This window comes from Lissotriton vulgaris, chromosome 5 (genome assembly GCF_964263255.1).
Source record: "Lissotriton vulgaris chromosome 5, aLisVul1.2, whole genome shotgun sequence".
Lineage (NCBI taxonomy): Eukaryota > Metazoa > Chordata > Amphibia > Caudata > Salamandridae > Lissotriton > Lissotriton vulgaris.
Genome location: NC_141693.1, coordinates 734,456,108 through 734,482,248, shown reverse-complemented (window position 1 = coordinate 734,482,248; position 26,141 = coordinate 734,456,108). Strand labels below are relative to the sequence as shown.

General features: G+C 46.6%; 1 protein-coding gene across 2 annotated transcripts in view; it reads right to left on the bottom strand.

The window, feature by feature from the left end:
• Window positions 1-3,595: 3,595 nt before the first annotated feature.
• KLHL21 (kelch like family member 21) overlaps window positions 3,596-26,141 on the bottom strand; it is a 207,593-nt gene continuing 185,047 nt past the window's right edge. Inside the window, exon 5 of one of the 2 annotated variants that reach the window (XM_086922166.1) lies at window positions 3,596-10,465. In XM_086922166.1, coding sequence (XP_086778292.1) covers window positions 10,154-10,465 — 312 coding nt within the window. In that variant the 3' untranslated portion in view covers window positions 3,596-10,153. The remainder of the gene's footprint in view (window positions 10,466-26,141) is intronic. The other variant, XM_086922168.1, reaches the window with a different exon arrangement.

The following is a 26,141-nucleotide window of genomic DNA, read 5'->3' as shown; positions in this document are numbered from 1 at the left end:
TGGCCGTGTCCATATCCTTCTTTATGCCTTGCAAGGTATCATCCACATGCTTCCCAAACAACAATTCCCCATCATAAGGTAAGTCCAAAATTTTGTTTTGTACTTCCTGGCGAAACCATGTGGCTCCCAGCCAGCCCTGGCGCCGCAAAACCACTGAGCCTGCCAGCGCTCGGAAGGCTGTTGTCGCTATATCCATAGCGCAGTCGATTACCTCTGAAGAGGCACGCTCACCTTCCATCAAGATCTTTTTGACCTCATCCTTCGACCCATCTGGAAGTTCTTCTACAAATGGCGACAGGTCACACCACATATGGCGATCATATCTCCCCAGGATAGCCAGAGCCTTTCCCGCTCGAACGAGGAGGCTGGCCATTGCAGAGAACCTCTTCCCCACATTATCCAGACGCCTCCCTTCCTTATCCGGTGGTGTTGTCAGCAGCGTTAATGGGTCCTTTGATTTACTCTGCGCCGCCTGGGAGATGACAGAGTCTGGCTTTGGCTGACAAGTGAGGCATGCGGGGCTGCCCTCTAGCGCTCTATATTTCTTCTCCAGCCGGGGAAGAATCGGGAGGACCGTCGCTGGATTCTGCATGGCTTTGATACCCTCTGACCAAACATGTTCTATGATGGGGATAGAATGAACGGACTTCCTGTATGGCTCTTTGAAGTCGTATAAAAAACAGTCAGTTTGAACCGTTGAAATGGGCAGACCAAACCTCTTAGCCGCTCTTTCCATGAGATTATGAAAACCTCCAATATCCGCTGGAGGAGAAGTTGCGGTATCCGGCACTTGGGCATCTGGATCCTGAAGACCATCAATATTCCAGTCTCTATCTGGATCCTGGTGAGGGTCAACCTGCTGCTCTTCATCGGATGAGACCTCAACATCCTGGATATGAACCACCTCTTGAGGAGCTTCCCTGGGCTCTGGTTCGCGTACCCTTGAAGGAAACTGTGTCTCCGCCACTGCCTGCGGTGCCGGATTAGAGGGTGAAGGAGAACATACTTATTGTCCCTCCGGCTGAGATGGGAACCTCCTCCTATAATCTTGTAGCATTAATTGTAAGTTCGAGATAAGAGAGGACGGCATCGCCACCATGTCCTGGTGTGACCCTTGTTAAGAACTCTCTGGGTGAACACACACTTGAGGTCTCTCTTCATAAGTGTTCTGCTGCATATAGTGGTGCTCTTCCACCTCGCCTTCGTCAGAACTGGACCCCTGGCACTTGACCTGCAGGTCTGATGGGCTATAAGCCGGCCCGTAAGGACCTTCATCCTCCTCTTCAGAGTCGTCGTCCAAAAGCAATGATGGAGGTAAAGATCTTACACGCCGTGGAGACATCAATTCCGGAGTAATATGCCTCTTTTTGAGAGAGATACAGAGGACTGGAGTCGTCGTCAATGGTAGAAGTCTCGTCGACGATGTCGTAGACAGAGTCGTCAACGAAGAGACTGCGCTCGTCGTCGAAGGTTGGCTCGTCGACGCTGAGATGACTCTCGTCGACGAAGGTTGGATCGTCGACGGTGTCGTCGACGAGCTCGTCGTCATGATCATGGCAGCTGTCGTCGTCGACGTCATCATTCTGGTCGTCGTCATTGCCGTCGACACTAGCCTCGTCGTCATCATCGTCGACGTGGATGATGTAAGCTTCGTTGACGATGAACAAGAAGCAGGCACTTTAAACGTCGACGATGGTTTGGAAACCGTCGACGTAACCATCGTCGACGAGGTTATTTTCAGAGACAAGTCTTTTCTGACAGGAATCGTCGACGTACCTGTAGTTTTCACCGTCGACGGACGCGGTTTTTTGTCCAAAGCAGTGTCCTGAGGAGCAGTAGAAGGTTTTTTGCCATTCTTTCCTTTTTCTGAAGGCTGAGAAGACCCAGAGACTACCTTCTTTGCTTTCTTTGCTGCCTGTGACTCCTCAAGCTGTCCCTGCCTCTCCTTTTCACCATGGTGAGGAGATTTTAGGGAAGCAGGCCTATCAGACCTATCAGAGGTCCCAAGCAAGGCCTTAACAGGGGGCTCAGTAGACGTAGGGGGGGGGGGGAAGACCCACCCCTCTTCTTTGATCTTCTCGAGGACGCAGTTGAAGACGAGCCCTCACTGTCAGAAGACAAACCTCCCTCTCGAGTCTTCATTTTTTGTAACCAGGTCAGAAGACGGCCTTCTCTGTCCCTCAAGGTTTTAGTGGAGAAGGTCCTGCAAATCTTGCACTCTGTGGCCTTGTGGTCCGGGTACAAACAATATATGCAATCTTGATGTTTGTCCTCCACAAACAGCCTCTTCTTCGAACAGGCAGCACTAGCTCTAAACAGAGCCTTCTTTTCTTTATCAGACAGTGAAAAAACGAAGTATAGTTGAGTTAAAGTGAAGAAAATTGAGCAGAGCTCAATGGAGACTCCCTAGCACAACGTGCGGTAGAAAATCTGAGGCTCTGAGGCTCTCTCAGGAAGGTTCTATGTGGTGAGGCTGCTCTGATTGGTTATTGCAAGAATTTGGTCTATTTTACAAAAAGAGGTGGATAAGCTACAAAATGAGATGAGGCCTAGGCCTTTTTTTCACTTTTGTGCTTACTACTATGGTATTTTTTATTTACTGAGGCTCCTATTCCGACGACGGGGAATGATACAAAGCATGGGAATCTATGAAAGTTCCAATACTGGGGCAAATGTGTGATTTATCAACTAAAATTTAATTAGTGAAGGTATGTTCTAAAACATAAAATACCGAAAAGCATAACAATTGTCTGGACGCATTATGCTCAGTGAGGAGAGCACTATTCTCAACATCAAACCTTCTTATTTAGTTATTAACATTAACAGTTTAATATAGCACAACTGTACAGGGCATCCATTGTCACACTTTACCTAAAAAAAGTTGAGGTTAGAGAGTAAAATATGAAAAACTTATTAGAGTGAATTTTACTGAATATTTAAGAAACTGTGAGAAGTGACAGATTAGGAGATAACAATGACAGCAGTGGATAACTTGTCATATTTTTTCAAATGTAAGTGGGAGGGACGCATTTTCATGAATTTCCTTAAGTGCAAGAGATTTGCCTGGATTCTTATTAGAGAGAGAAGTGAATTCCAAAGTTTGATTGCAGAGCTAGTGAAGGATTGTTTGAATGCAAGGGATGTTTACAATTTTCTAGATGTTAAGTGTCCACACAAGATGATCTGTAGTTTGGTCAGATGTGGGTTTCCTTGATATAAGGCATTGTATGACATAACACTTTTGAAATGTTATTCTTTCCTCCATTGGTAACCTTGACAGTGTTTTTTACTAGATGAAAGGTAAGATGATGCTCAATTTTCTAGTGTGAATGTAGAAAACAAATTGGAAAATTGACAATACTTTCAGAGTTCAAACAAATACAAAAATGGAGCTAACGAAACAGTGTTCAGATCAGGTGCACAACTTTCATAAGACCTGTACTGCCATCCTAACTTATCTGGGGGAAAAAAACTGATAATGCACTCATTTGCGTATTGTATAAGTCTCCCACAAAAAAAAGATAAAACCTGTTTTATAATGCAGATCAAAATCATAATTCCACAAAAATTTCTTGCACCGCACATATGAAATGACTCAGTTTTTCTAATACATTTTATTCAGATTAAACAATTCAAGTAACACGTTAAAACAGCAAACTGTGTAGTAAAATAAAGCATGCCTATAAATTAGGAACAACTTTCCTTTAGAGGGCACGTTTTGAAAGCTTCAAACATCAAAGGCAAATGTACTAAAATGAAAATAAACAGAATAAATATTCAAACGTGAAATAAACAAGTCTTAAGATATATCAAAATAATGAATAATAGTTCAGTAGTTAAAACTGCATCATAAAGCACACCTAATTTTCCTAGGCTAGACTGAACAAATAAACTTTTTCTCTTCATAATTTTACAGATAAAAGTTAAATATTCTATATACATTGGCAGCAGCTCTGACAGGTTGCTTAATCTACATAGTAAAACCAATCGACAACCATTCAAGAACATTGTGTTCCTGCTTAACACACTGGATCATTCGATCCTTCCATGTAAATTAATCAACACTTATCTTTAGATTTAATTTCCAGTCAAAGAATCATTGCTCTCTCCGACTCCTGCCATGGACTAAGACGTGCGTCATGTTCCATTCTCCCTTCATCACATTTGTTAATCAAAGACTCAAGCTTGATGAAGGTGAGACAGGACTTTACAAATTTGGCTCAAGATAAATGTGTGCAGAATCATTTATCAAGCAGGGTGTTTAGCCTGACTATAATAGTAAAACTCTGTTAAAGGCACAAAACTGTAGTGCTGGAGGTGTTGAAATATCACATACTGACGAATTTCCCAACATGCAGAATGTGCTGTTAATGAAAACCTCCCGTTGTTAAAAGTATTATCTCAAATGGCATGTTATCAGAGAGGACAGACATATAACCCAACAGGAGACACGTCAACCGAGAAAACAGCCCCTTTATCCAAAAGGAAAAACATACAACCCCACAGGAGTATGTGTTAATTGAGCGGACGTTACCCATGCTACTCAAAACAAATAAAGATATGTTACTCAAAACAAAAGATGTTATCCAAGAGCTTAACCAAGTAAATCAAAGGTAGAAACACATTATCACATGGATAACCATGATAACATGAATTTTATTTGGGTACTACTACTCACCCGGATGTGGCCTCAGAGCTCTTTGAAATATGGGTATATATGAGTGGCGAGCTGAATTATTACCTTGCTCGAATTAGTGTGGAGAACCAGTTCATTGTACAAAAACAAAAGACATTACATGGAGCTAACACACAGTTGAATATATACCCCAGCACAATTACAAGCCCTTGAAAGAGCATAAGTCTTGAGAGCCTGAATAAAGAGGCAAAGATGTTCATACATAAAAATGTTAGCCAAGAGGATAAATATCTTAACCAAGAGGCTACACATGTAACTCACAACACTAGTTTACAGAGGTGATACATTTAACCCCAATAAATAGAGATGTTAAGAGATATGATAAACATTTAACTTGTAAGGAAATGTATGAAAACTGAGAAGAGCATTATGCTACCAAAGAAGAGACATGTTCTTCCTAGAGAACAGACACTTACATCCACTGATTGAGCCTTAATAGCATCTCGACATAAAACACATACCTCAAGACATGGGCATTAAAAATGTGCTAAGTGTCAAGTGTATCCCTGTACAGCATACAGAATCTTTATTAGGTAAAGAGCTCACAAGAGCACATAGTTCAATGATGGTAATACATTCAAGGAGATCATTCACTGCAAGAGTCAATCTCATTTGCCTCAGAATCCTCAAGGCTCAGAGTGGAAAGTTACCTCCTCGTGGTTTGGCACCATATTTGAAATTGTGTGCAACTATTGGGAGAAATTCCCCTAATCCTCCTTTGTCACCAGAAGCTAGGTGGTCTCCAGGAAGTGTGGGAAACTTCTAACAGGCCTTGGACAGATCAGTAAGACAAGGGTACAGACAGACTATCCCGCCATGGCAGACATTTTCCAAGCCCTAACAATTGAGAAGGCACTGGGCTGTTTGCAAATGTCCTTCATGGTCAGTACCCCCTGTTGTCAATTTGTACCCACAATTGTTTCAAATGCCATACTTTTTTGCTTTGGAAACTTTTTTTCACTAACACTAACATTGTCCACTCACAAAAAACATTTCATTTTAGTTTTCTAATACAATATTGCAATGGAAATATCGACCTATATTAATATATTGTGACAAACACATTGACTCCAAAATATTGCCACTGCAGAATTAATAATACTAAATCAAGACTTATCTTAACAATATTTTTGTAGTCAAAGCTATAGCCCCAATATATTTGCTGGTTGATATTTCACTCTCAATATTGTGACACAGACCCTACATTCTAATTTGACCTTTTATCCAATTTCTTCTTGTAGTCATTCCCTCTCCCACCTCTAAAATATACAAACCCCAGGAAACATTTTACGTTAACGAATATTTGATAACAGAAACACTGTCGAAGAATAATTAGAATAATTGTGACAAAGAACTATTTTAAAAATAAAGTATAACTTTTTGATTCTTATATGTAATTAGATGACAGTACTCTGAAATATGTAACTATTTCCTCAGATTTAACTACATTGAGCATAATACAGGTTTACAGTGATGAAGATGCACATTACTAAACAGGACCCACAAGAGCCTCTAAGTTCTAAAGGTGTTGCAATCATTACAGGAAACACAAAATTTGCCCTTCCAATGCCAGGTTAATCCAGCCAAAAAACAGCTGCATTTTGCATTAAGTGATGTGCATCACGGTCTTAAACTGTGAAGTGCTGATGAGTGAGGGGCCCTTTGACATGAGCACAATGACATAGCCTCACAGCATCTCTGAAATGCTACAGACTACAAGGTTTTTGATGGTGAAAACAGAAAATAATTTATTTTTTTGCACACAAAGATGACTAAAATTAGAAGACTTCCTGGATGGGGATCTTTCAAAGGTCATGAGTTATGCTACGTATAACTTAATTATAATAAAAAAGGATGCAATGCAATGGCTGCTGTACTTTTAAAACAATGCCTAGCTGACAAGGAAGTTGTTTTGAAAGCTATATTTGCTTGAAGCTTTATTGTCTTTCAAGTAATGCTAACATTTGTACTCAGTGCCACTAGTGAGAAAGGACACTTGAGCTCACTGTGCTGGCCTCAAAGTGGTGTGATCATATTAATCCACTGCATTTGTTGGTAGCGATTAAAAAACATAAATGTGGGCAGTGCCTAATTTATATTCTAAAAACAAAGACAGAGCACAAAGCTCTTTCAAGAAGCCTCGTGCGGGTGCTACCGAATCCCAAGTCTTAATTCCACATCATGTCTCTTTTGTCACCACCCTGCACTTCCTGTCTCTTTAACTCACACTTGCAGGTTCTTTTTCCAACCCCGCTATCTCCCTTTGTCACTTTCTCTTCCTCCTTCCTTTTTTTTGCCTAGGTATCTTTTGCTTGGGTTCAAAAAAGGATAATGAAAAATTAAAACTGGTCCTCATATGCGAGTGCTGGTGTCCACCATCTGCAACCAAAGATTAATCATTAGGCCTGACTCCTACTTTCCCCTTTGAAGACCTTCCAAGAAAGCACCCCTTCAGGTCCTTTAGGTTGTCCATGAAATGGTTAATGGAAATGGATCTAAGACAGTGATTTTTTCTGTGCATTTCTCATCTCACCGGTGCTCACTACATTTCTGTCAATACCAATTATTGGTGCTAATCAGAAATATTTCCTATGTTGTCCCATCCCATTAACAGGATCTAATTTTTGTTTAACATTGCTATAAGAGTTGTCACGATTTCCAATTATAATGAGTTATTTTGGAAAAAAGGCATTCATGCGACTGACAGCTCATTCACGGGTCAAGTTGCTGTATAATGTCTGCTAGTCTATTTTTGTCCTGGACCAAGGAAATGTCTGGGCTCTACATATACAACTGAGTAAGAACTGCGACTGCAGAGCAGTTGCAGGAATGGAATGTTCTAGGCGTGTAATTAAGGGAATGCTGCGTTGCATTTTAACACCACAACCAGAGTGTCATTTGATGCTCTCCTACAGCTTCTAAACAGCACTGCTTATTCTGGTGGCGGGTAAAGTCCAAATGCTAGAGCATCCTGATTGCCAAACAACCATCATCAAGCGGTTGGGTTTAACTAATGGAGATGAGCTCGCTGGCTAGAATATAGAGTATGGCCAGCCAAAAGTAGGACTGCAACAGAATAAAGCAGTGGGTGAGATAGCGACTGATATGAAAACTAATATCTCACCAAGCTACTCCTAGACTGGGTCTTGGTAGGGCGGACAGGGAGAAATAGAAGTACCCTAAAAGGCCTTTTTTTAAAGCCCACGAGAACTAGGCAATTAAAGGACTGCCTCTTCTCCAGCATGTTGGTCAGCATCTACAAAGGCTGTTTTCTTACACACAAACAAATTTCAGAAAACGAGCCTGACGAACATTCTCTGCAATATGACTTGATAGCTAAGAAGCTATCGTCAAATTTCCCAGGGATCATTACAAATGTTCAGATATTGACTCCAAATGTAAAACACTCTTATGGTCTCCAAAGTGAGAACAGACATGTAACACCCATCCACAGCGAGTTCGAAAACGCTCTTGCTCCTGAGACAAGGTCAAACTTTAAATTAGTGGTCTAAGGACTCCACAAAATAAAAGGCAGTGTTCACAGAAGACTCTTATAGTTTATATTTATTTACAAAGCACCTTTCTGTAAACAGTTCTGGAGATTCAATGCCTGCCTGCTGCCTCCATGTGTGATGCAATGCAACTTGAGTTTACCTCACTAATGAAAATCTTAAAGAGAAAATAAATGCTTTGTTTCAAATCATACACTGATGGCTTTGGGGTTCGAATAACCATATGATTTAGTTAAATGGCGCAGAAAGTGAGCAATCTGAAACCTAAACTTTGGCAGGCGATTTTGAGATAAGGATATCATCACCTCCTTTCAAAAGACTACTAATAAAATGAGGGCAGGACCCCCAGTATCTGGCAATCCCCTCCCTCTCGCTTACTCAACATGGAAAAGGCTGTTCCACTGTGCATGGAACAACTGTAAGCATTTTTTAAAAGAAGAGATAATGAAACATAACTGCTGACAGGTAAATGTAATGGCACAATTAGTGAAGATAAACATTGTATAAAACAGGGATGACATCAGCACTTAATGTAAGGTCCACAAAAGCGATAGCAGCAGCACAGGATACATCAACAAAGTCTGTGCTAATGCGGGCTTGTGCAAAATGCATAGGTGATGTGGACTTGTATACAATGCAGTGGCAATATCATTTGTAGTGTTGGGAGCAAGTACAGCCTATTACAGCAATACAATCTGTGGTGATGTAGGAATGTCCAGGATACATAAAATAAAATTGCCGTGATGTAAGGAAGATCAGAACAGACTTATTTCTGGAATGACATCACCCTGACAAAGACATAACGAGTGCAATGCAGGCAGGCAATGTAGCCGACACCTGCACTGATGCACAGATTTAGAAGTTAGGAGAGCATTTAGTGCTGCTTGTAAGTATGGGACAGGACCGTGGCGAAATCTGCAGTGACAGAGAAATGATGCAGCAGTGTTGAACATTGCGAGGGTGTACAGAAAAAAATGTCAGTTACGTAAACGCCACCAGCGATTATGCGAGGAAGTGCAGGATATGGCAGTAATTAGACTGTCATGCTGCAGTCAAGTGCGTATTGCTGGAATAATATCTGTTATGATGCAATCAAATTCTCGCTCTGAAAGGAAAGATATGTGCAGTTATGTAGTCAGATGCAGCACACCAGCAATGCAGAACATGGCAGTGGGTAGATATGTTGTGCAGTACAACAGGGCACATGAGGAGCCCGGGAATATATCTCATGGGAAATTACAGAAATACCATCTTCATATAACAAGTACAATTTTTCAATCGATCTTTGCAAAAAAGGTATGTAAGCCAGGTTAGTCAAAGTCATTATTTCTTGACCAGATAAGCAAAATTATTAATAGATTTTCTAAAGCACACACATTTGTTGTGATCCACTAGGCTATTCCCCCACTTGGATATGCTAATCTCCCCTTAATTTGGTTTTAGTTTCGATGTTCTAAACTTCCTGGAGACCTGTACTTCAAAAGTCGATCACTCTTTCACATTTAGCTAGAGTCCCCTGGACGTATTATAATTCTGGGCTAACATGGTTCAGTTTCGAACAGCACGCAAACTGCTAAAAACAAGGTACGCAAACCCATAGCTTTCATGCTACAGTGTTCTGAGATTACCACGAAATAGCCTGAAATGAATGTCCAGCAAAAAAGATGCAGGGAGGTGACCCTGGGGCTCTGCAAAACCACAAAAAAAGAAAAGAAAGGTAAAATTAGTGTCAACTCTTTAAATAAATAAAATTAAAAAAAAACATATTTCATCCGGGCAGCACTGCTGACAGATCAGAACTGGTTTGTCCGATCTGTCGACTGTCTTGTTTTATACATTTCTGTCCCTTAAATTGACCATCTCGTCAGCCATACACCTCGAAAAATTCATAAACGTATGTCCTCTGCTTATCTTGCCCAACCCTCTCAATCAAGTGATTTGTTTTTCATCGCAGTTCATTGAGGTTCTGATTCCGAAAGTTCTGATGATGGTGGCTTAGCTGGATTGAGTTCCTCTCGTTGTTGACATTGTCCAGAGTGACGCCACCAAAGCCGCATGGGGCAAGAGGCATGAACTGACGGAATATGCTGACACTGCCGTGCCAGAAGCTAGGCTGTGGGAGCCGGCCCACAATATCCCAAGTCCGAGTGTCAGGATCGAATGCCTCTACCACATCTGACAGTTCGAATGTATTATCGTAGCCGCCGGAGACGTACATCTTACCGCCCAGTGCAGCAACGCTTCCACCAACGTGAACCTAGAATCAAAACAAGGAGAATGAGCAACTGTTTTTTTCAAAGATTGAACCTTATGCACCTTCCACATCAAAAGTTGCCTGAAATTTTAAATCAATCTATCCTACCCGTTCCTCTGTGCACTTTTTTGAAGGACATTTTTTAATCTCGCCTACAGTAGCATTAGCAGTTTGCTCTAGAAGACCTATTGTGAACCATACAATACATAGAGTGGTCTTTAGGTCAAGGCATTACTCATGAGGGATAGTTTTCTTGTGTTGTTACTGCTCGACTTCAATGTCTTTTCTCCCTATTCTTGTGTTTGTTCCACCTGAAGAACATTATGGTATCATCATGTTTTGACTGGAATGGTATGTATCGTTCTACTGCTGACGTTAGATCTTGTACTGTTGTTCATATGAACAACTAATTTATCTCAAATTTCCTCCTTCTCCTGCTTCCACCAACGCCTGCTTTATTAAAAATTGTTCCCCACAAAGCCCACTTGTCTCTCTAACACCCTTGCACTGTGAAAACCATTGTATGGACATGCAGACTACGAAAAATGGTCTTTTAACTATTCCAAGAGGGCACTCAAGTGTTTGCATGCATGGCAGCTATTTTTGAAAAATTATCTTTATTTTGAAGAAACACATTTAAATTGGGGGCATCCCACTGTGTGAGTGTGCACACTTCGTGGCTGCATTTCAATGTTTATTCTCAAACTAATTCAATTCATTCAAAAATGGGCACCTAACATGAAAATCCAGGCCTAGGTGGAGTTCGCAGAGTTCCGCGAAGTCACTAAAATTCTCTGCAGCACTACGCGAAGTTCCACAAGCAGCGGAGTGTATTAGGTCGCGCTGTTCATGCAGAGTTTTAGCACCAGGTGTTTGTCTTGTGCTGTAAAATCAGCTCGAACTGCAGCATGAGCAGTGCAAGAGGGTGCTGATTCTTTCTGTCGCTCGAGTTAATGTTCTACTAGAGCAGCAGCTTCTTCAATGCAAACAGAAAGTTTCTCAGCGTGAGCAGTAGTGGGTATCTACAACCGCCTGTGTTGAGAAATCGCGGCGGGAGGTGGTCTGGAGTAAGATTTTCCTCGCTCGCCAACTTTATGTTGGCGAGCGAGGAAAAAACTCTGCTCCGCGGAGCAGAGTTTTTCGGAACTCCGGGCACTACGCAGAGCGAGAAAAACTCTGCAAACTCCACAAGCGGAATTTCACACCCAGGCCTAACTACATCACATGCAATTCAATCACTGGCATCCCCCAAAAAAATCTGTACTTTAATTGATGCTTTTGATTGTGTCATCTTATGTGTTCTGCAAAGCTGATTCTATTTTATTATATAGTTACAGCACATTTTCCAATGGATCTGCCTTTGTAAATTCACCATAACGATGTTTGCTTTATGAGTTTCTTGACATTTTTGTACCACTGGTATCTCTTTATGTGCTGCGAATTTGCTTTCTTATTAAAAAAAATAAAATGCTTTTGCATTTTAAGGCTATTTGCAAACACTATTCGCAGTTGCCTTAACCTTCACATACACTAGGATTACTCAAAAGATATATTTATCTGATGGGCCTTGTTAAATGCAGTGTTTCTTCACGACATATTGCATTGTGAAAGTGTCAGCCATGATGATACCCATAACCTATGATTATTGTCAAAGAGTGACAAAGTTTTTCCACTTTGAAAAAATTACAATCATAAAGCATAATATTATTTTTTAATTCTATGACACACTAACACAAATATTTACACCAGGTAAATGAAAGTAAATGTATCCCGACAACGCTCATACATTTATTGCTAGAGGCACATATCAAATCCCATGATATTACTACAGTACAGCAAATCGGACATTAGAAAAACAATGTAATGCCTCACCGATATCATGTTATCAAAGAAACAACTATGCTGATAGTCAGGAGGCCTCTGCAATGTGATTTTATGTCTGTGCACAAATTTAACTTATTGCATTCTGGTTTTGATCAAATACCTTTAATTTAAATAATACATATGAAAAAAACGCCATTGCGTTATATAGTGCATGGCTGCCCAGAGGGCTTTTCAGCACTAACACGGAAAGGTTACAGAGGGCACCCACAATTGGGTAAAAGAGCCAAGTCTTCACCTTCTTATGAAAGATCTCAGAGAGGCAGCAGTTCCGACTTCGAGGGGAAGTGAATTGGAGAGCTTGGGATCTAATTATTTGAAAGAACTGCCTCCCTACCTGGCCAATTTCATCCGAGGGATAGCCTTGAAGCCCAAGCTGAAAGAGTGTAACACACACTTAGGGACGCACAGGTGACCAGACTGTTTATGTAATAATGCACCTTCTGAGCCGTAGCCTTCTACATAGAACACTGCTTTGAGGTTGATCCGTTTCTCAATGGTCAGCCAGTGACGCTCATGCAGATGGGAAAAAATAAACATAACAAGGAACATGGCAAAGAAGTCCGGCGACGGCGTTCTGCAGTCTATTCAAAAGTGACTTCGAAATTCCCAAATATAACAAGTTTCCATAGTACAGATGCAAAGTTACTAAAGCGTGCATCACTATTCTTTGAGCAGAAGCAGGGAGAAGCCCAAAATTTTACACAGGCATTCACGGAGCTCAAAACAAGTGCCAGACACCTTTGTTGATCTGGGAATCCATCCAGAGGCTGCTGGGCAAGTAGAAGCCAAGATCTTTTACAACCTGCTTAGGGGTGAGGACCGGCCCTAAAACCTCTGGCCAGTCCGACTGAAGGGCAAGGTCCATGATACCGTAGTCGGCCAGCTAGTGGTGACGGATGGCAAGGTACATGGTGTCAGACGTCCAGAAGAATCAGCGCAGCTGTGCCTCCAGAGTAAACTGTTGTTCTAAGATGCGATTCCTAGCAAAGCAAAGCTGACTCAGTGTGATGGCCAGGTCCGAAGCCAAATTGCGAACCATTGAGAAAGTTGTGGACTTCCATTAAAAAAAAAACTTTTGAATTAATAACAGCTTTGTAGGTTTTTTCGTTTTTAATAGTGGCACAACCATAGCAGTTTCCCAAGAGGTGGCTACCAAAGCCTGGATCATGGACGTGTTTAAAAGATGTATCCAAATAGGAGAGAGTGAATCGTGGCCAAGCGTAAGTATTCGCAAAAGAGCAGGGTCAGATGGTGACCCTGATTTGATTATATTCAAAAATGGCTTAAAACTTTGAGGGTCAATTAAAGTTAAGCACTCCAGGATGGGACCAACAACTGTACCTTCTACCACATCTAGTTCTTCCACAACTGTGGAAGAAAGCTCTTATTCCACCGTGGCATCAAATGAGGTACAGATGTTAGCTACTTTGTCGAAAAAGAAATCCATCCGTTTATTACAACTATCAGAGTAGAAGGGCATAGAAGGCACCATATAAACTGATTTGACAGGGCTTTGACTATCTGAAATAACTCTTTAAAAAGACCAACACATTTTAAGGCACCAATTCCACATAAGATCCAAGTGACGGCCAAATGTAACAAAACTAACTTCAGCCAGTCTTGAAAAACCGCCAACAAAGCGTAGACTAAAAAGCTTAATAATGAACTGTACATTTTTAAACACTTTATCTCCCTATTCCAAATAAATATTGAACTGCCAGTCCCAACTTGATGGACAGGTTACTTACCATCAGTAACGTCTCATATGGTAGAGGCTTGATCTAGCCTCAGATTCCTTTCGTTAGACTGGAACCAGAAGATTTTTCTTCAAGCAATACCTCTGTGCACCAGTAGGTGGCGTCAGTCAGCTACGCGTGGCGTCGTCTGCGGCATTGTGAGGTCCGCATCACCTATGCAGGCACCACCTCGACGCGCTGATGTCAGTTACTTTCCATTTCAGAAGCATGGAGCCATGAAATGCACTGCCATTGGTGTGTTTTGAACAACTAGGGCCCTGAAAGGGATCAGCCCTGACCCTAAACACCTGCCCGCATTGAGAGGACGACGGGTGGGCCGGTAAGAAATCTGCGTCTAGATTATGTCTCTACCAGATAAAGCGAGAAGCGCAGAGCCACAAAGTAACTGACGCAATTGTGTGTAAAACTAGGCCCCTGAAAGGGGGAGTAAACCTAGCCCTACAATATTAGTCTGCAAAGCGGGGAGGCATGGGTGGGGCTGTAAGGAATCTATAGCTAGATAGAGTCTCTACCAGATAATGCGTTGCTGAAGGTAAATAACTTGTTCACCTGATAGAGATGTCTAGCTGCAGATTCCTTACTTTTGAATTAGATACCCAAGCCATACTATCCCGGTGGTGGGCTGCGGACCAATTTGTAAACTAGAAAGTCCTTCAGGACCGAGCAGGCAAAGTACCCGTCTCTGCAGACCTGACCATCCAGGCAATAGTGTTTTGCAAACGTGTGAAATGATGCCCCCGCTGCCGCCAAACAGATGTCTTGGACTGGTACACCCGAGCCAAGGCCATAGTATCAGCCTTTCCACTGGTGGAATGGTCCCTTAACTCCTCGGGGGCTGCTTTTTTGCACCAGCATAGCAGATCTTAATGCAAAAAACGACCCCGCGAGAAATGGTCCTTTTCTGCACTGCCCTCCCTTTCTTTGCTGCTGCGTACCCCACAAAGAGTTGGTCGACCACCTGGAACTCTTTTGTGCGGTCAAGGTAGAACGACAACGCTCTTTTTGGGTCCAGCTGGTGGAGACACTACTCTTCCTTAGAGGGAGCAAAGAAGGTAGGCAATGTGATGGAATGACCCAGATGAAATGGGGTCAAAACGTTTGGCAAAAAAGAAGCCCGGGTGAAAAGCACCACTTTGTCCGGAAAGGACATTAGATAGGGCGGTAAGAAAGATAATGCCTGCAACTCACTCATCCACCCGGCCTATGTAATGGGCACTAAGAAGGCTGTTTTGATGGTCAACAACAGGAGGGGACAATTATGTAGAGGCTCAAATGGAGAACACATCAGTTAGGTGAGGACCAAATTAAGGTCCCACTGTGGCATAACAAAGGGGTTCGGTAGAAACAAGCGAGCCAGCCCTTCTAGAATGCAAATGCTACTTACCAGTATGCATCTGTTCTTGGCATGTAGGGCTGCTGACATTCATATCTGTGCATAGATCGCCGCCTAGTGTTGGGTCCGGATGATTGCACATTGTTGTCCTGGAAGAGTCTTCGAAGTATCACGAGATAGGTGGCTCCTCCCCTGGACTACAGTGCGCATGGGCATCGCCTCCATCCCCAGATTGTTTTTAGCCATTGGCAGAGATGGAGTGAAGTATGTGAGTGATGACCATGCTATGAGCATATATGTAGATATGAAGACTGCAGCTGCTACAGGCGCCGGGGAGGAGGGTGGGCGATATGAATGTCAGCAGCCCTACATGCCAAGAACAGATGCATACTGGTAAGTAGCATTTGCAGTTCGAGGCATGTGGGCTGCTGAATTCATATCTGTGCATAGAATACATAGCAGTCCCCCCATTAGCGGCGGCCGCCCGTGCCAGCTGCAGCAGTCTGAAAAAGTGTCTTGAGAACAGCCTAACCAACAGCTGCCTGCTGTTTGGAGTGCACGTCTACACAGTAATGTTTAGTGAAAGTATGTGTGGTAGACCATGTGGCTGCTCTACAAATATCTTCTAAGGGAATGTTACCTAGGAAAGCCATAGAGGCCCCCAACTTTCTGGTGGAGTGGGCTCTTGGTGGAATTGTGAGAGTGCGTTTAGCCTTAGCGTAACAGATCTGAATGCATTTCACGATCCACCTTGCGATCCCAGCTTTGGAGATAGCGTTTCCCTTGTGGTGTGAGGCAAAAGCAACGAAAAGCTGCTTGGTTTTGCGAAGATCCTTTGTCCTGTCCACATAGTACATCAAGGCTCTTTTAACGTCAAGGGTGTGGAGCATCCGCTCTGCCAGTGTCTCTGGGTTTTGGAAAAACACCGGCAACTCAATTGTCTGGTTCATATGGAATTGAGACACAACCTTGGGTAAGAATTTAGGGTTAGTGCGGAGCACAACCCTGTTAGCATGCACTTGGAAGAAAGGTTCCTGGATGGTGAGCGCCTGCAACTCGCTAACCCTCCGTAGCGATGTAATTGCTACTAAGAAAGCAACCTTCCAAGTCAGAAATTGAAGCTCACAAGAGTGCAGTGGCTCGAAGGGAGGACCCATCAGTCTTGTAAGAACCACATTGAGGTTCCATTCCGGAGCTGGTGGGGTCCTTGGCGGAATGACTCTCTTGAGTCCTTCCAGAAAAGCCTTGATAGCAGGGACCTTAAAAAGTGACAGGTGTTGCCTGTTCTGGAGGTATGCTGCCATAGCAGACAGGTGAATGCGGATGGAAGAGTACGCCAAATTGCATTGATACAGGTGGAACAGGTAGGAAATGATGTTTTGGATTGAAGCATCTAGCGGGTCAATATTGTGGTTAACACAGTAAATGACAAATCTCTTCCATTTAGCCGCATAACAAGCTCTAGTAGTGGGCTTTCTTGCCTCCCGAATTATGTTCATGCAATCGGGAGGAAGATTGAGGTAGCCAAACTCTAGGACTTCAGGAGCCAGATCGCCAGGTTGAGCTGTTGCGGATCTGGGTGCTGAATGTCGCCATGGCTCTGCGTCAGAAGGCTGGGAGTGAGATGAAGCCTTTGATGCGGTACCACGGAGAGTTCCAGAAACGTGGTGTACCATGGTTGGCGAGCCCACGTTGGAGCAACCAGGATGAGAGTCATCGAGTGCTGCCTGAGCTTGCGTGCCACCAGCGGTATCAGAGGTGCTGGGGGAAAAACGTACGCAAATCTGCCTGACCAGTTCATCCACATCGCATTGCCCTGTGATTGCGGGTGTGGGAACCTGGCGGCGAAGCTTTGGCATTTTGCGTTCTCCTTTGTGGCGAACAGGTCTATCTCTGGATGACCCCACCTTTGGAAGTACGGTTGGAGTACTGATGGATGTATCTCCCACTCGTGCATTTGATGACTGTGCCTGCTGAGCAGGTCCGCCATCTGGTTGTCCTTGCCCGGGAGATGCTCCGCCATGAGGAAGATGTTCCTCTGAATGGCCCACTTCCACATGCTCTGAGCCAGATGAGACAGCTGCGGAGAGTGTGTGCCTCCCTGCTTCTGAATGTAGTACATGGCTGTCATGTTGTCCGTCCGGATCAACACGACCTTGTTGCACAGATGTACTTTGAACGCCTTTAAGGCCAGGAAGATTGCCATCAGTTCCAACACATTGATGTGCATCTTCCTTTGCTGTAGTGTCCATAGTCCCTGCACTGTGTAGTGGAGTACATGCGCTCCCCATCCCTGGAGAGAAGCGTCCGTCGTCAGGATAATCTGTGGCACAGGCTCTTGGAAAGGTCGGCCCTTGCAAAGGTTTTGTGGATTCCACCAATGCAGAGAGTTGTATGCCCGACCGCTCACCAACACTAGGTCTGTCAGTTGCCCATGAGCCTGAGTCCACTGACGTGCCAGGCACTCCTGCAGCGGACGCATATGTAGTCTCGCGTGCGGGACAATGGAGATGCAGGAGGCCATCATGCCTATCAACTGCATGAACACCTTCGCTGGAAGCGAGTGTTGAGGTCTAAATCGTTGGATCAGCGTTTGGATACTGGCGATTCTCACTGAAGTTGGCTGCGCAGTGGCTACCAGAGTGTTTATTGTCGCGCCCAGATACTGTCGTACATGGGCGGGCTGGAGATGGGATTTTGGGTAGTTCAGAGAGAATCCCAGATCGTGCAGGAGATGAATGGTGCGGGACACGTGGTCGGCGCACTGTTGTTCTGTCTTTGCTTGAATGAGCCAGTCGTCCAGGTAGGGGTAGACGTGGACGTTCTGGCGCCGCAGATGCGCCGCCACAGTCGCCAGGCACTTCGTAAAGACCCTTGGCGCTGTGGTGACCCCGAACGGCAGAACCCTGAACTGGTAGTGCTGGTCTTGGATCGTGAATCTGAGATACTTCCTGTGGGAAGGATGCAGGGGGATATGAAAGTATGCGTCTTTTAGATCCAACGTAGCCAGGAAGTCCCCCTGTTGAAGCAGAGGGAGTACCTGCTGTAACGTGAGCATATGGAAATGCTCCGAGAGAATGTACCAGTTGAGGGGCCTGAGGTCCAGGATGGGCCGCAGGGAACCGTCTTTTTTGGGGATTAGAAAGTACAGAGAGTAAACCCCTGTACCCCTTTCCTGCAGTGGGACGAGCTCTATTGCCCCTTTTTGCAGCATGACCTGAACTTCCTGCTGCAACAAGAGCAAGTGCTCGCCGGACATAGGACGGCTTCTTGGGGGTATGTTCGGTGGAGTGGAGGTAAGTTCTAGACAGTAACCGTACTGGATAAGAGACCTGACCCACCTGTCCGTGGTGATGGCTTTCCACGCGGGCAGGAACTGCTGGAGTCTCCCCCCGACCGGTGTTGTGTGGCCGGGGGGCAGTGACAAGGCGTCACTGCTTGTTGGCGGCGGTGGACCTGGAGCTGTTGTTTCCACGTCCCCTGCCTTTGATGTTGTTGCCTCTGTAGCCACCTCTACCCTTGTTGGTGTATGAGGTTTGGGTATTGCCCTTGTAGTACTGGGTGGATTGGGATGCCTGACCCCTTGAGGTGCCTCTGGTATTGGAGCGGCGAAAGGAACCGCCCCGAAACTGCTGAGATTGGAGGGCCCCCATAGACTTAGCAGTGTCTGTATCTTTTTTCATTTTCTCAAGCGTCGCATCCACCTCAGGGCCAAACAAATGGTCAGGATTTACCGTTTGGTTCAGGATGGTTGTTTGTATATCAGGCTTAAACCCTGAAATCCTAAGCCATGCATGTCTTCTGAGCAACACACTAGTGTTGATTGCCCTGGAGGCTGTATCAGCCACATCTAGCGCACATTTGATGGAAGCGTTTGTGATGAGCTTTCCCTCTTGAATTAACATTTCCCCTGCCTCCTTGTATTGGTCAGGCAAGTGCTGCAGCAGAGCCTCTAGGGTGTCATAATGAGCCCTATCGTAGCGTGCAAGTAGGGCCTGAGTGTTTGAGATGCGCCAAATGTTAGCTGCCTGTGCAGCAATCCGTTTCCCCGAGGCCTCAAAGATTTTTGACTCTTTGTCTGGGGGAGGAGCGTCACCAGTCGTCTGCGAGTTCGCCCTCTTGCGAGCGTTGGACACAACCAAAGAGTCCAGTGGCAAGTGTCCCTTGATATATGTTGGATCCGAGGGCGCTGCCTTATATTTTTTATCAATGCGTGGATTGATGACACGTGCTCGAGTGGGCTCCTTGAAGACCTCCTGCGTGTGCTTGAGCACTCCCTTGAGCATTGGCAAAGTTTTGATTGACTTTTCGGCCACAGAGAAAGTGTCGAATAAGAAGTCCACATCCACAGGATCGGAGTGCAGCTCGACATCGTGGTTAGCCGCAGCTCTCTCGATCAACGCGTTGAAGGCAGCAGAGTCCTCCGTTGGCGAAGTCTTCGCCGCAAAGAGCTGCGGTTCCTGACCCGACTGCGGGTCGTCAGGGTCGCCTCCGGCAGACCAAGGTTCATGTTCCTCCTCCGGATCCGAGTACGCCGGATAGTTGTACTCGATCTCCTCCTCGTCGCCATCCCCCGCGTTGGAGTGAGTCGGGGAACGCGGCAGGTCACTCGGAGACGCCGGTGCCAAAGGTGCTAAAGTACTCGCAGAGTCCTTCTTATTCTTGAGAGGAATGCGAAAGTGTTCCAACACCGGCTCCGTGGTGATTTTCCTCTTGAGGAGGGACAGTTTGCCGGTATTGGCGTCGATGATGACTTCACGACGTTCTTCCTCCGCGAGTGGCTGGAGCCGAGGCTTAGCCACCACTGGAGACGCTTTGGGCGTCGACACCTCCTTCGAGGGCACCCCAGCCACCTGCTTCGAAGCGAAGGCCTTCGGCGTCAACTTCGGCGGCAGGGTGAAGCGGATAGGCGCTTGTACCTTCGACGGCTTCTGTGCGGGCTTCGACACCCCAGCTTCAGGGTCGGGAAGCTCCGCGACCTTCCGAATCCGCTGCAGGGACTCTTCGACCTTCTTCGAAAGGGCAGGAGAGGGTGCGACCGCCTCCCGTGACTTCACTGGCTTGGGAGTGGTGTCGGCGAGAGGCACCGTCTTCGGAGTCGATGCGTTACTGTCCTTGGCTCCGACGGCCGGAGCCGGGGAAGCCAGAGCCTTGGGATCGCCTTGACGCTTCTTTGAAGCCTTCTTCGGGTCATCGACCGCGACTTTCTTCGGCGCCGACGCAGCCGCGTCGGACGACTTCGCCTTCGGCAACGACCCTGAGGCCTTTGGGTCGGCCATCTTGGCGGGACTGTCCATGTCGGCCATTTTGAATTTCTTTGTTTTTGACGCCTCCAGAGCCTTCAACACTGCTTTCACTTTCGGTTTCGAGACCGAAGATGTTGAACCCGAAGGCTTCACTTTCGTTTTTGGCAATGTGACTGGCACCTCCAAAATGTCCGTGGCCGGGCCCGTAGGCGGGGCTGCTGGACTAATAACATGGTCTTGGGTAAGGCCCGAAGGCGATCCCTCGACCTGGGCCGCAGGAAGGGGGTCGACCCCTGAGTCAGTCCGGGGATGCTCTTCCTCCGAGCTATCCCCCACGGTGGCAATGGCCGCATCGTCGTCCCCTACCTCGTCGCCGGCTTCGTCAAACTCCTCGTCTCCTGCGTCGTAGGCCTCCCCCTCGGACGCAGGGCTAGAGTCCGAAACCTGTTGGACATTGTCGCTTCCGACGTCTTCTTCGAAGATGTCGTCCGGCGGGGGCGCAGACAATTTGGCCTGGAGTCTCGCAGCCCGACGAATCTTCAGGGTCTTCTTGCACCGGAACTTCGAGCAGGCCATACACCTGGCCTCGTCGTGGTCCGGCGACAGACAAGTGTTGCACACTGGGTGCACGTCGAGGTGCGAGTATTTCGAGTTGCACACCGAGCACCGTTTAAACAGAGTCCGTTCCATGTCTTGAGCGTCGTGTAGGCCCGTCCGCGCCGACAGCACGCGGAAGGGCAGCAAGAGTTCGGAGCTGAAGAAACAGTAAACCCGAACGAAAACGATACCGGCGCCAAGCCTAAAGACCTTTTGGTCTTGAGTTAAAAGAGTTAACAACTATCGGTTCCGACAGAGGGAACCGACACACATCCGAACCCAATGGCGGAAAAAAACAATCTGGGGATGGAGGCGATGCCCATGCGCACTGTAGTCCAGGGGAGGAGCCACCTATCTCGTGATACTTCGAAGACTCTTCCAGGACAACAATGTGCAATCATCCGGACCCAACACTAGGCGGCGATCTATGCACAGATATGAATTCAGCAGCCCACATGCCTCGAACATCTATGTACAATAGGGGACTTGAAGAGAGAGAGTTGGTCTGGCAGTCGCAAAAAAGCAGACCGAGCAGAGGGATGACTCTTGAGAGTTCCCAAAGCAGAGCCCTTTTGGGCAGGGGTTAGCATGAATAGGACAGTAGAAAGAGAAGTAGAAAGAGTCAATAGACCATTCTGTACAGTATAAAACAAATTTCTGCCAACGGCAGGCGCATACCGTTTTAGTGGAGGGCCGCCTGGCTGCCAGAATAACATTACAAACTTCAGGAGGAAGGTCAAAAGCTATCAACTGCCATCGCTCAATCTCCACGCATGAAGTCGCAGAGTTGACAGGTTCGGGAGGAGAACCCTCCCCTGCTGCTGCGACAGAAGATCCTCCCAAAGGGGCAGCCTGATCAGAGGATCGAAGCTCATCTTCAGAAGCTCTGTATACCACACTGCTCTCGCCCAGTCCGGAGCTACAACAATGACTTGGGCCCGGTCACTCCTGATCTTATTCAGAACCCTGGGCAGAAGTGGTATGGGCAGAAAGGCGAACAGCAGGACTTCGCTCCACCTGCGAAGAAAGGAGTCGCCAAGCGATAGCCACCTTGGAAACTCCAGCGTGCAGTACTGCCAACACTGCCCATTCTCTTCAGAGGCAAACAAATCTAACCAAGGTTCTCGCCACTGTTGAAAGAGACCTTGCGCTACCTCTGACTGGAAAAACGATTCGTGATCCGCTAGGCATCAACGGATGAGCTCTTCAGCCATGGTGTTCAGACAACCTGCCACATGCTGTACCACCAGGGTTACGCCCTGCTGTTCCAGCCATGTCCAAAGACGCAGGGGCTCTCGACAAAGGGTCAACGACCCCACCCTGCCCTGCTTGTTGCAGCACGACATGGCAGTGGGGTTGTCTGGGAACACCTAAACTATCTTCCCCTTGACAGAGAGAAGAAATACTTTAAATGCCAATTGAATTGCTTGGAGCTCCAATAGATTTATGTGGAGCCCTGACTCCGTCGAAGACCAGTGTCCCCTGATCTCCACCTCTCCCAGATGACCGCTCCTTACCCCAGAAGTGATGCATCTCCCACCACTGTGAATTCTGATTGGGGAAGGGAGAAGAGACTGCTGTTGCCCCAATCACGGTTCGTCAACCACCATTGCAGATCTCTCACAGTTCCTTCCGAGATTTGGACCATGTTGGTGAGATTTCTTCGATGCTGTGCCCACTGGAACATCAAATCTCACCGCAGTGTCTGTATAGGACACCTGGCATGCTTTCCCAACAGGATACAGGAGGCCATGAGGCCTTCAACAGCCTCAGAGTTAGTCTCAACGAAATCCAGGATAGAGGCCTAAACATCGGAATCATAACTTCTCTGGGGCTGCACCAAGAATCTGGAACTCGCAGCCGTCCTCCATCAGAAGAATACCTTCTCTGTCAATCTTTAAAAAGGAAGCTAAAACTTTATGAGCAAGTTCCTCCCATAAATCTCTTTCATCGCACACACCGCTCTGCGGCATTGCTTTCGTTTTTTCTGCAAAATTCTTGTCTTCTTGATGGTTCCTATTCTTTGTACTGGTTTATTACTCCCTCAAATGTAATTGCTGGTTCTCTCTGCATATTGCCGACATGTCGCCCCTCAAATGTAATTGCAGGTTTACTCTGAATATTACTGACACGTCGCTCCTCGGATTATTGCATATACCCTGTTTATGCCCGAATGTAGTCGCTTCCTTCTATCCCTATCTATGTTTATTTCCTATGTCAACCTTGTATACAATGTGTTATCCCTGTAAAGCGCTCTGATACCCTAACAGGTCACTTTCGGGCTCTATAAAACCTTAGATAAATTACTTAAATAAATAACCAGAATATCCTAGACTCGCTGCTTGGGCGGATAAGCCGAAACTGCACTGTGTCCAGAACTGCTCCGATGAAAGGGACAGTCCGTGAAGCAGTCAGGTGTGACTTCGGCACGTTTATAGAGAACCCCAGAGAATGCAGAAGGTCCACCGTAGTCTGAAGGTGGGAGACAACTGCCTTGGGCGACAACTTCTTTAACAGCCAATCATCGAGGTAGGGGAAGACTGACACCCCTAATCTGCGTAGATGAACTGCGGAGGAAAAGAAACGAAAGGCAGAGAATAGCCCTCCGGAATGATCTGCAAGACCCACTTGTCCAATGTTATGGATCTCCAGCGGGGGAGATGGTGACAAATTATTCTGCCAACTGGGGTAGTGTGATCTTGCAGACTCAGACTAGGAGTGCTTGGAGGCTGCGGCTACCGGAGGCGAGGTGGTCGACGACTCCTGGCCTCCATTCCTGGATCGGAATGCACCGTGTCCACGTTCTCGCATGGCTTGGGCAGTCTGTGCAGTACACAGGCTGGGAGAGGGCTGACGCTGCTGGAAACCACTTCCGTTTCTACGAAAGGAAGACTGGCCACGCGGAGTAGAGGAGAGGCCCAAGGATCTGGCAGAAGCTCGAGAGTTCTTGAACCTGACCAGGGCACAATCAGCCTTTTATCCAAAAAGACGGGGATCCATAAAAGAGCATGTCCATCAGATTGGCCTGGACATCACCCAAGAAGCTAGTTGTTCTAAGCCAGGCGTGGCGCCTTAAGGCCACTGTCGATGAAATCGATGTGCCCAGCTAATCCGTCGTATCTAGGCCACACCGAATGTTGAATTTTGCTGCATCTCGCCCATCCCATGGAAGGGTGAAACCATCCTGTTCACAGGGGCCCCTGGGCTAGGCTTGGACCACGTGCGTAGAAGGACATCTGTAAGTGCCTCATTAAAGGGCAAAAGGGGTTTGGAAGAGGAAGCCCCAGGTTGAAGCACTTCAGTCAGGAGATTAGTCTTGGACTGCACTGAGGGTAGTTCTAGTCCAAGGACCTAAGCTGCCCTTTTTACCACCATGTCACAGGATGCCCCCTCCTCCGTAGCCACTGTTGGCGGAGAGAGCATGCCAGTATTTGGAAAAGCGTCAAGTCCACTGGCTTCCGCAAGTTCTCCATACCAGGCCAACTGCTCCATAGAGTAATCCTGATGTTCCAGAGGGTCCATAGACTCCTCCCATTCCTCTCCTGTGCCTTGCACATCCTCACCAGCAGCGCTTGCAGGCACCAACCTTGGGTCCGACACTGGGGGAGGTCGCGTTGTCATGACCGGCGTCGACCCGGATCCGATCCAAGAAGCCCCACTGGTGCCGTGGCCGGAGCCGTCGCAAGGCCCGAGGGCTCACCAGCGGGGTTGGGCTGCTCAAATACGCAGCACATGGCCTTGTAAACTTCTTTTATCTGAGCTGGGGTCGCTCCGGCTACCGGAAAGGGAGGGAGGTGCGAAGTTGACCCAGGCACAGGCTCCGCAGAACAGTGCCTAGAGCGTCAGTGCTCCTTACCTCTCTTGTCAACGGACGACAGTCGAGGTCAAAATGAAGTCCGCTTGGGGGTCTTCTTCTCATGCCTCTTCCCGAGTGTCCCAAGGACCTCGAGTGGGATGAAGAGGACTAAGGGCTCCAGGAGTGGTCCCATGACCTCCTCTTACCTGATCGGGACCCCCTCCGTGGAGTCTTGCTCAATGGTGTCGAGTGCAGAGTCCCCTGCTCCCTCAAGGCCTTTAGAGCATGGCCTGGCAGTTAGTGCACGACTTAGAGTTGTGGTCATGCTCGAGACACCAGAGACAGATGAGGTCGGGGGGTTGGTAAATGACATCATGTGGTGGCAGGCACCACACGGCTTGAAACCTGTCTTCCTCGAAGACACCCTCGCACACAAATTCGACAAAAGTCGAGGAAAAAATTGCCAAAAAAGTGACAGAGGGGTAGCTATTACCAGATCGGCGCTTAACTAGTGTGGAAAGAAAAGAACTGACGTCCACGCACCAGGGTGGCCAACGATGTCTTGCGGAGCCGAAGGGAGCCACCCGACGATACGCGCGCACAAGGGGTTTTGCTCAGCAAAAGTTTCCGGGTCCAGCCGAATGCGACATTGCGCGTCTCAGCAGCGGTGAACAGATCTAACTAAGACTCCCCCACTGTTAAAAGAGGCCTTGCTCCCCCTCCGGATAGAGACACTTTGTGCTCCGCTAGACATCGACGGATGTGTTTTTCCACCCTGGGGTTCATAGAAGGAAAGCCCCAAAACTGCACTGTGTCCAGAATAGCTCAGATGAAAGGGAGCACCTGAGAGGGAGTCAGGTGTGAATGCAGGCCGGTTCACCATAATCTGGAGGTGGGAGACGATCTCTTGGCACAAATTCACGTTCAACAGCCAGCCATTGATATAGGCGAAGACTTGCAACCCTGATCTACGCAGATGAGCTGCAACTACTACCATCTCCTTCTTGAACACCCGATGGCTGCTGGTAAGGTCAAAGGGTAACACAGTGTACTGAAAGTGCTCGTT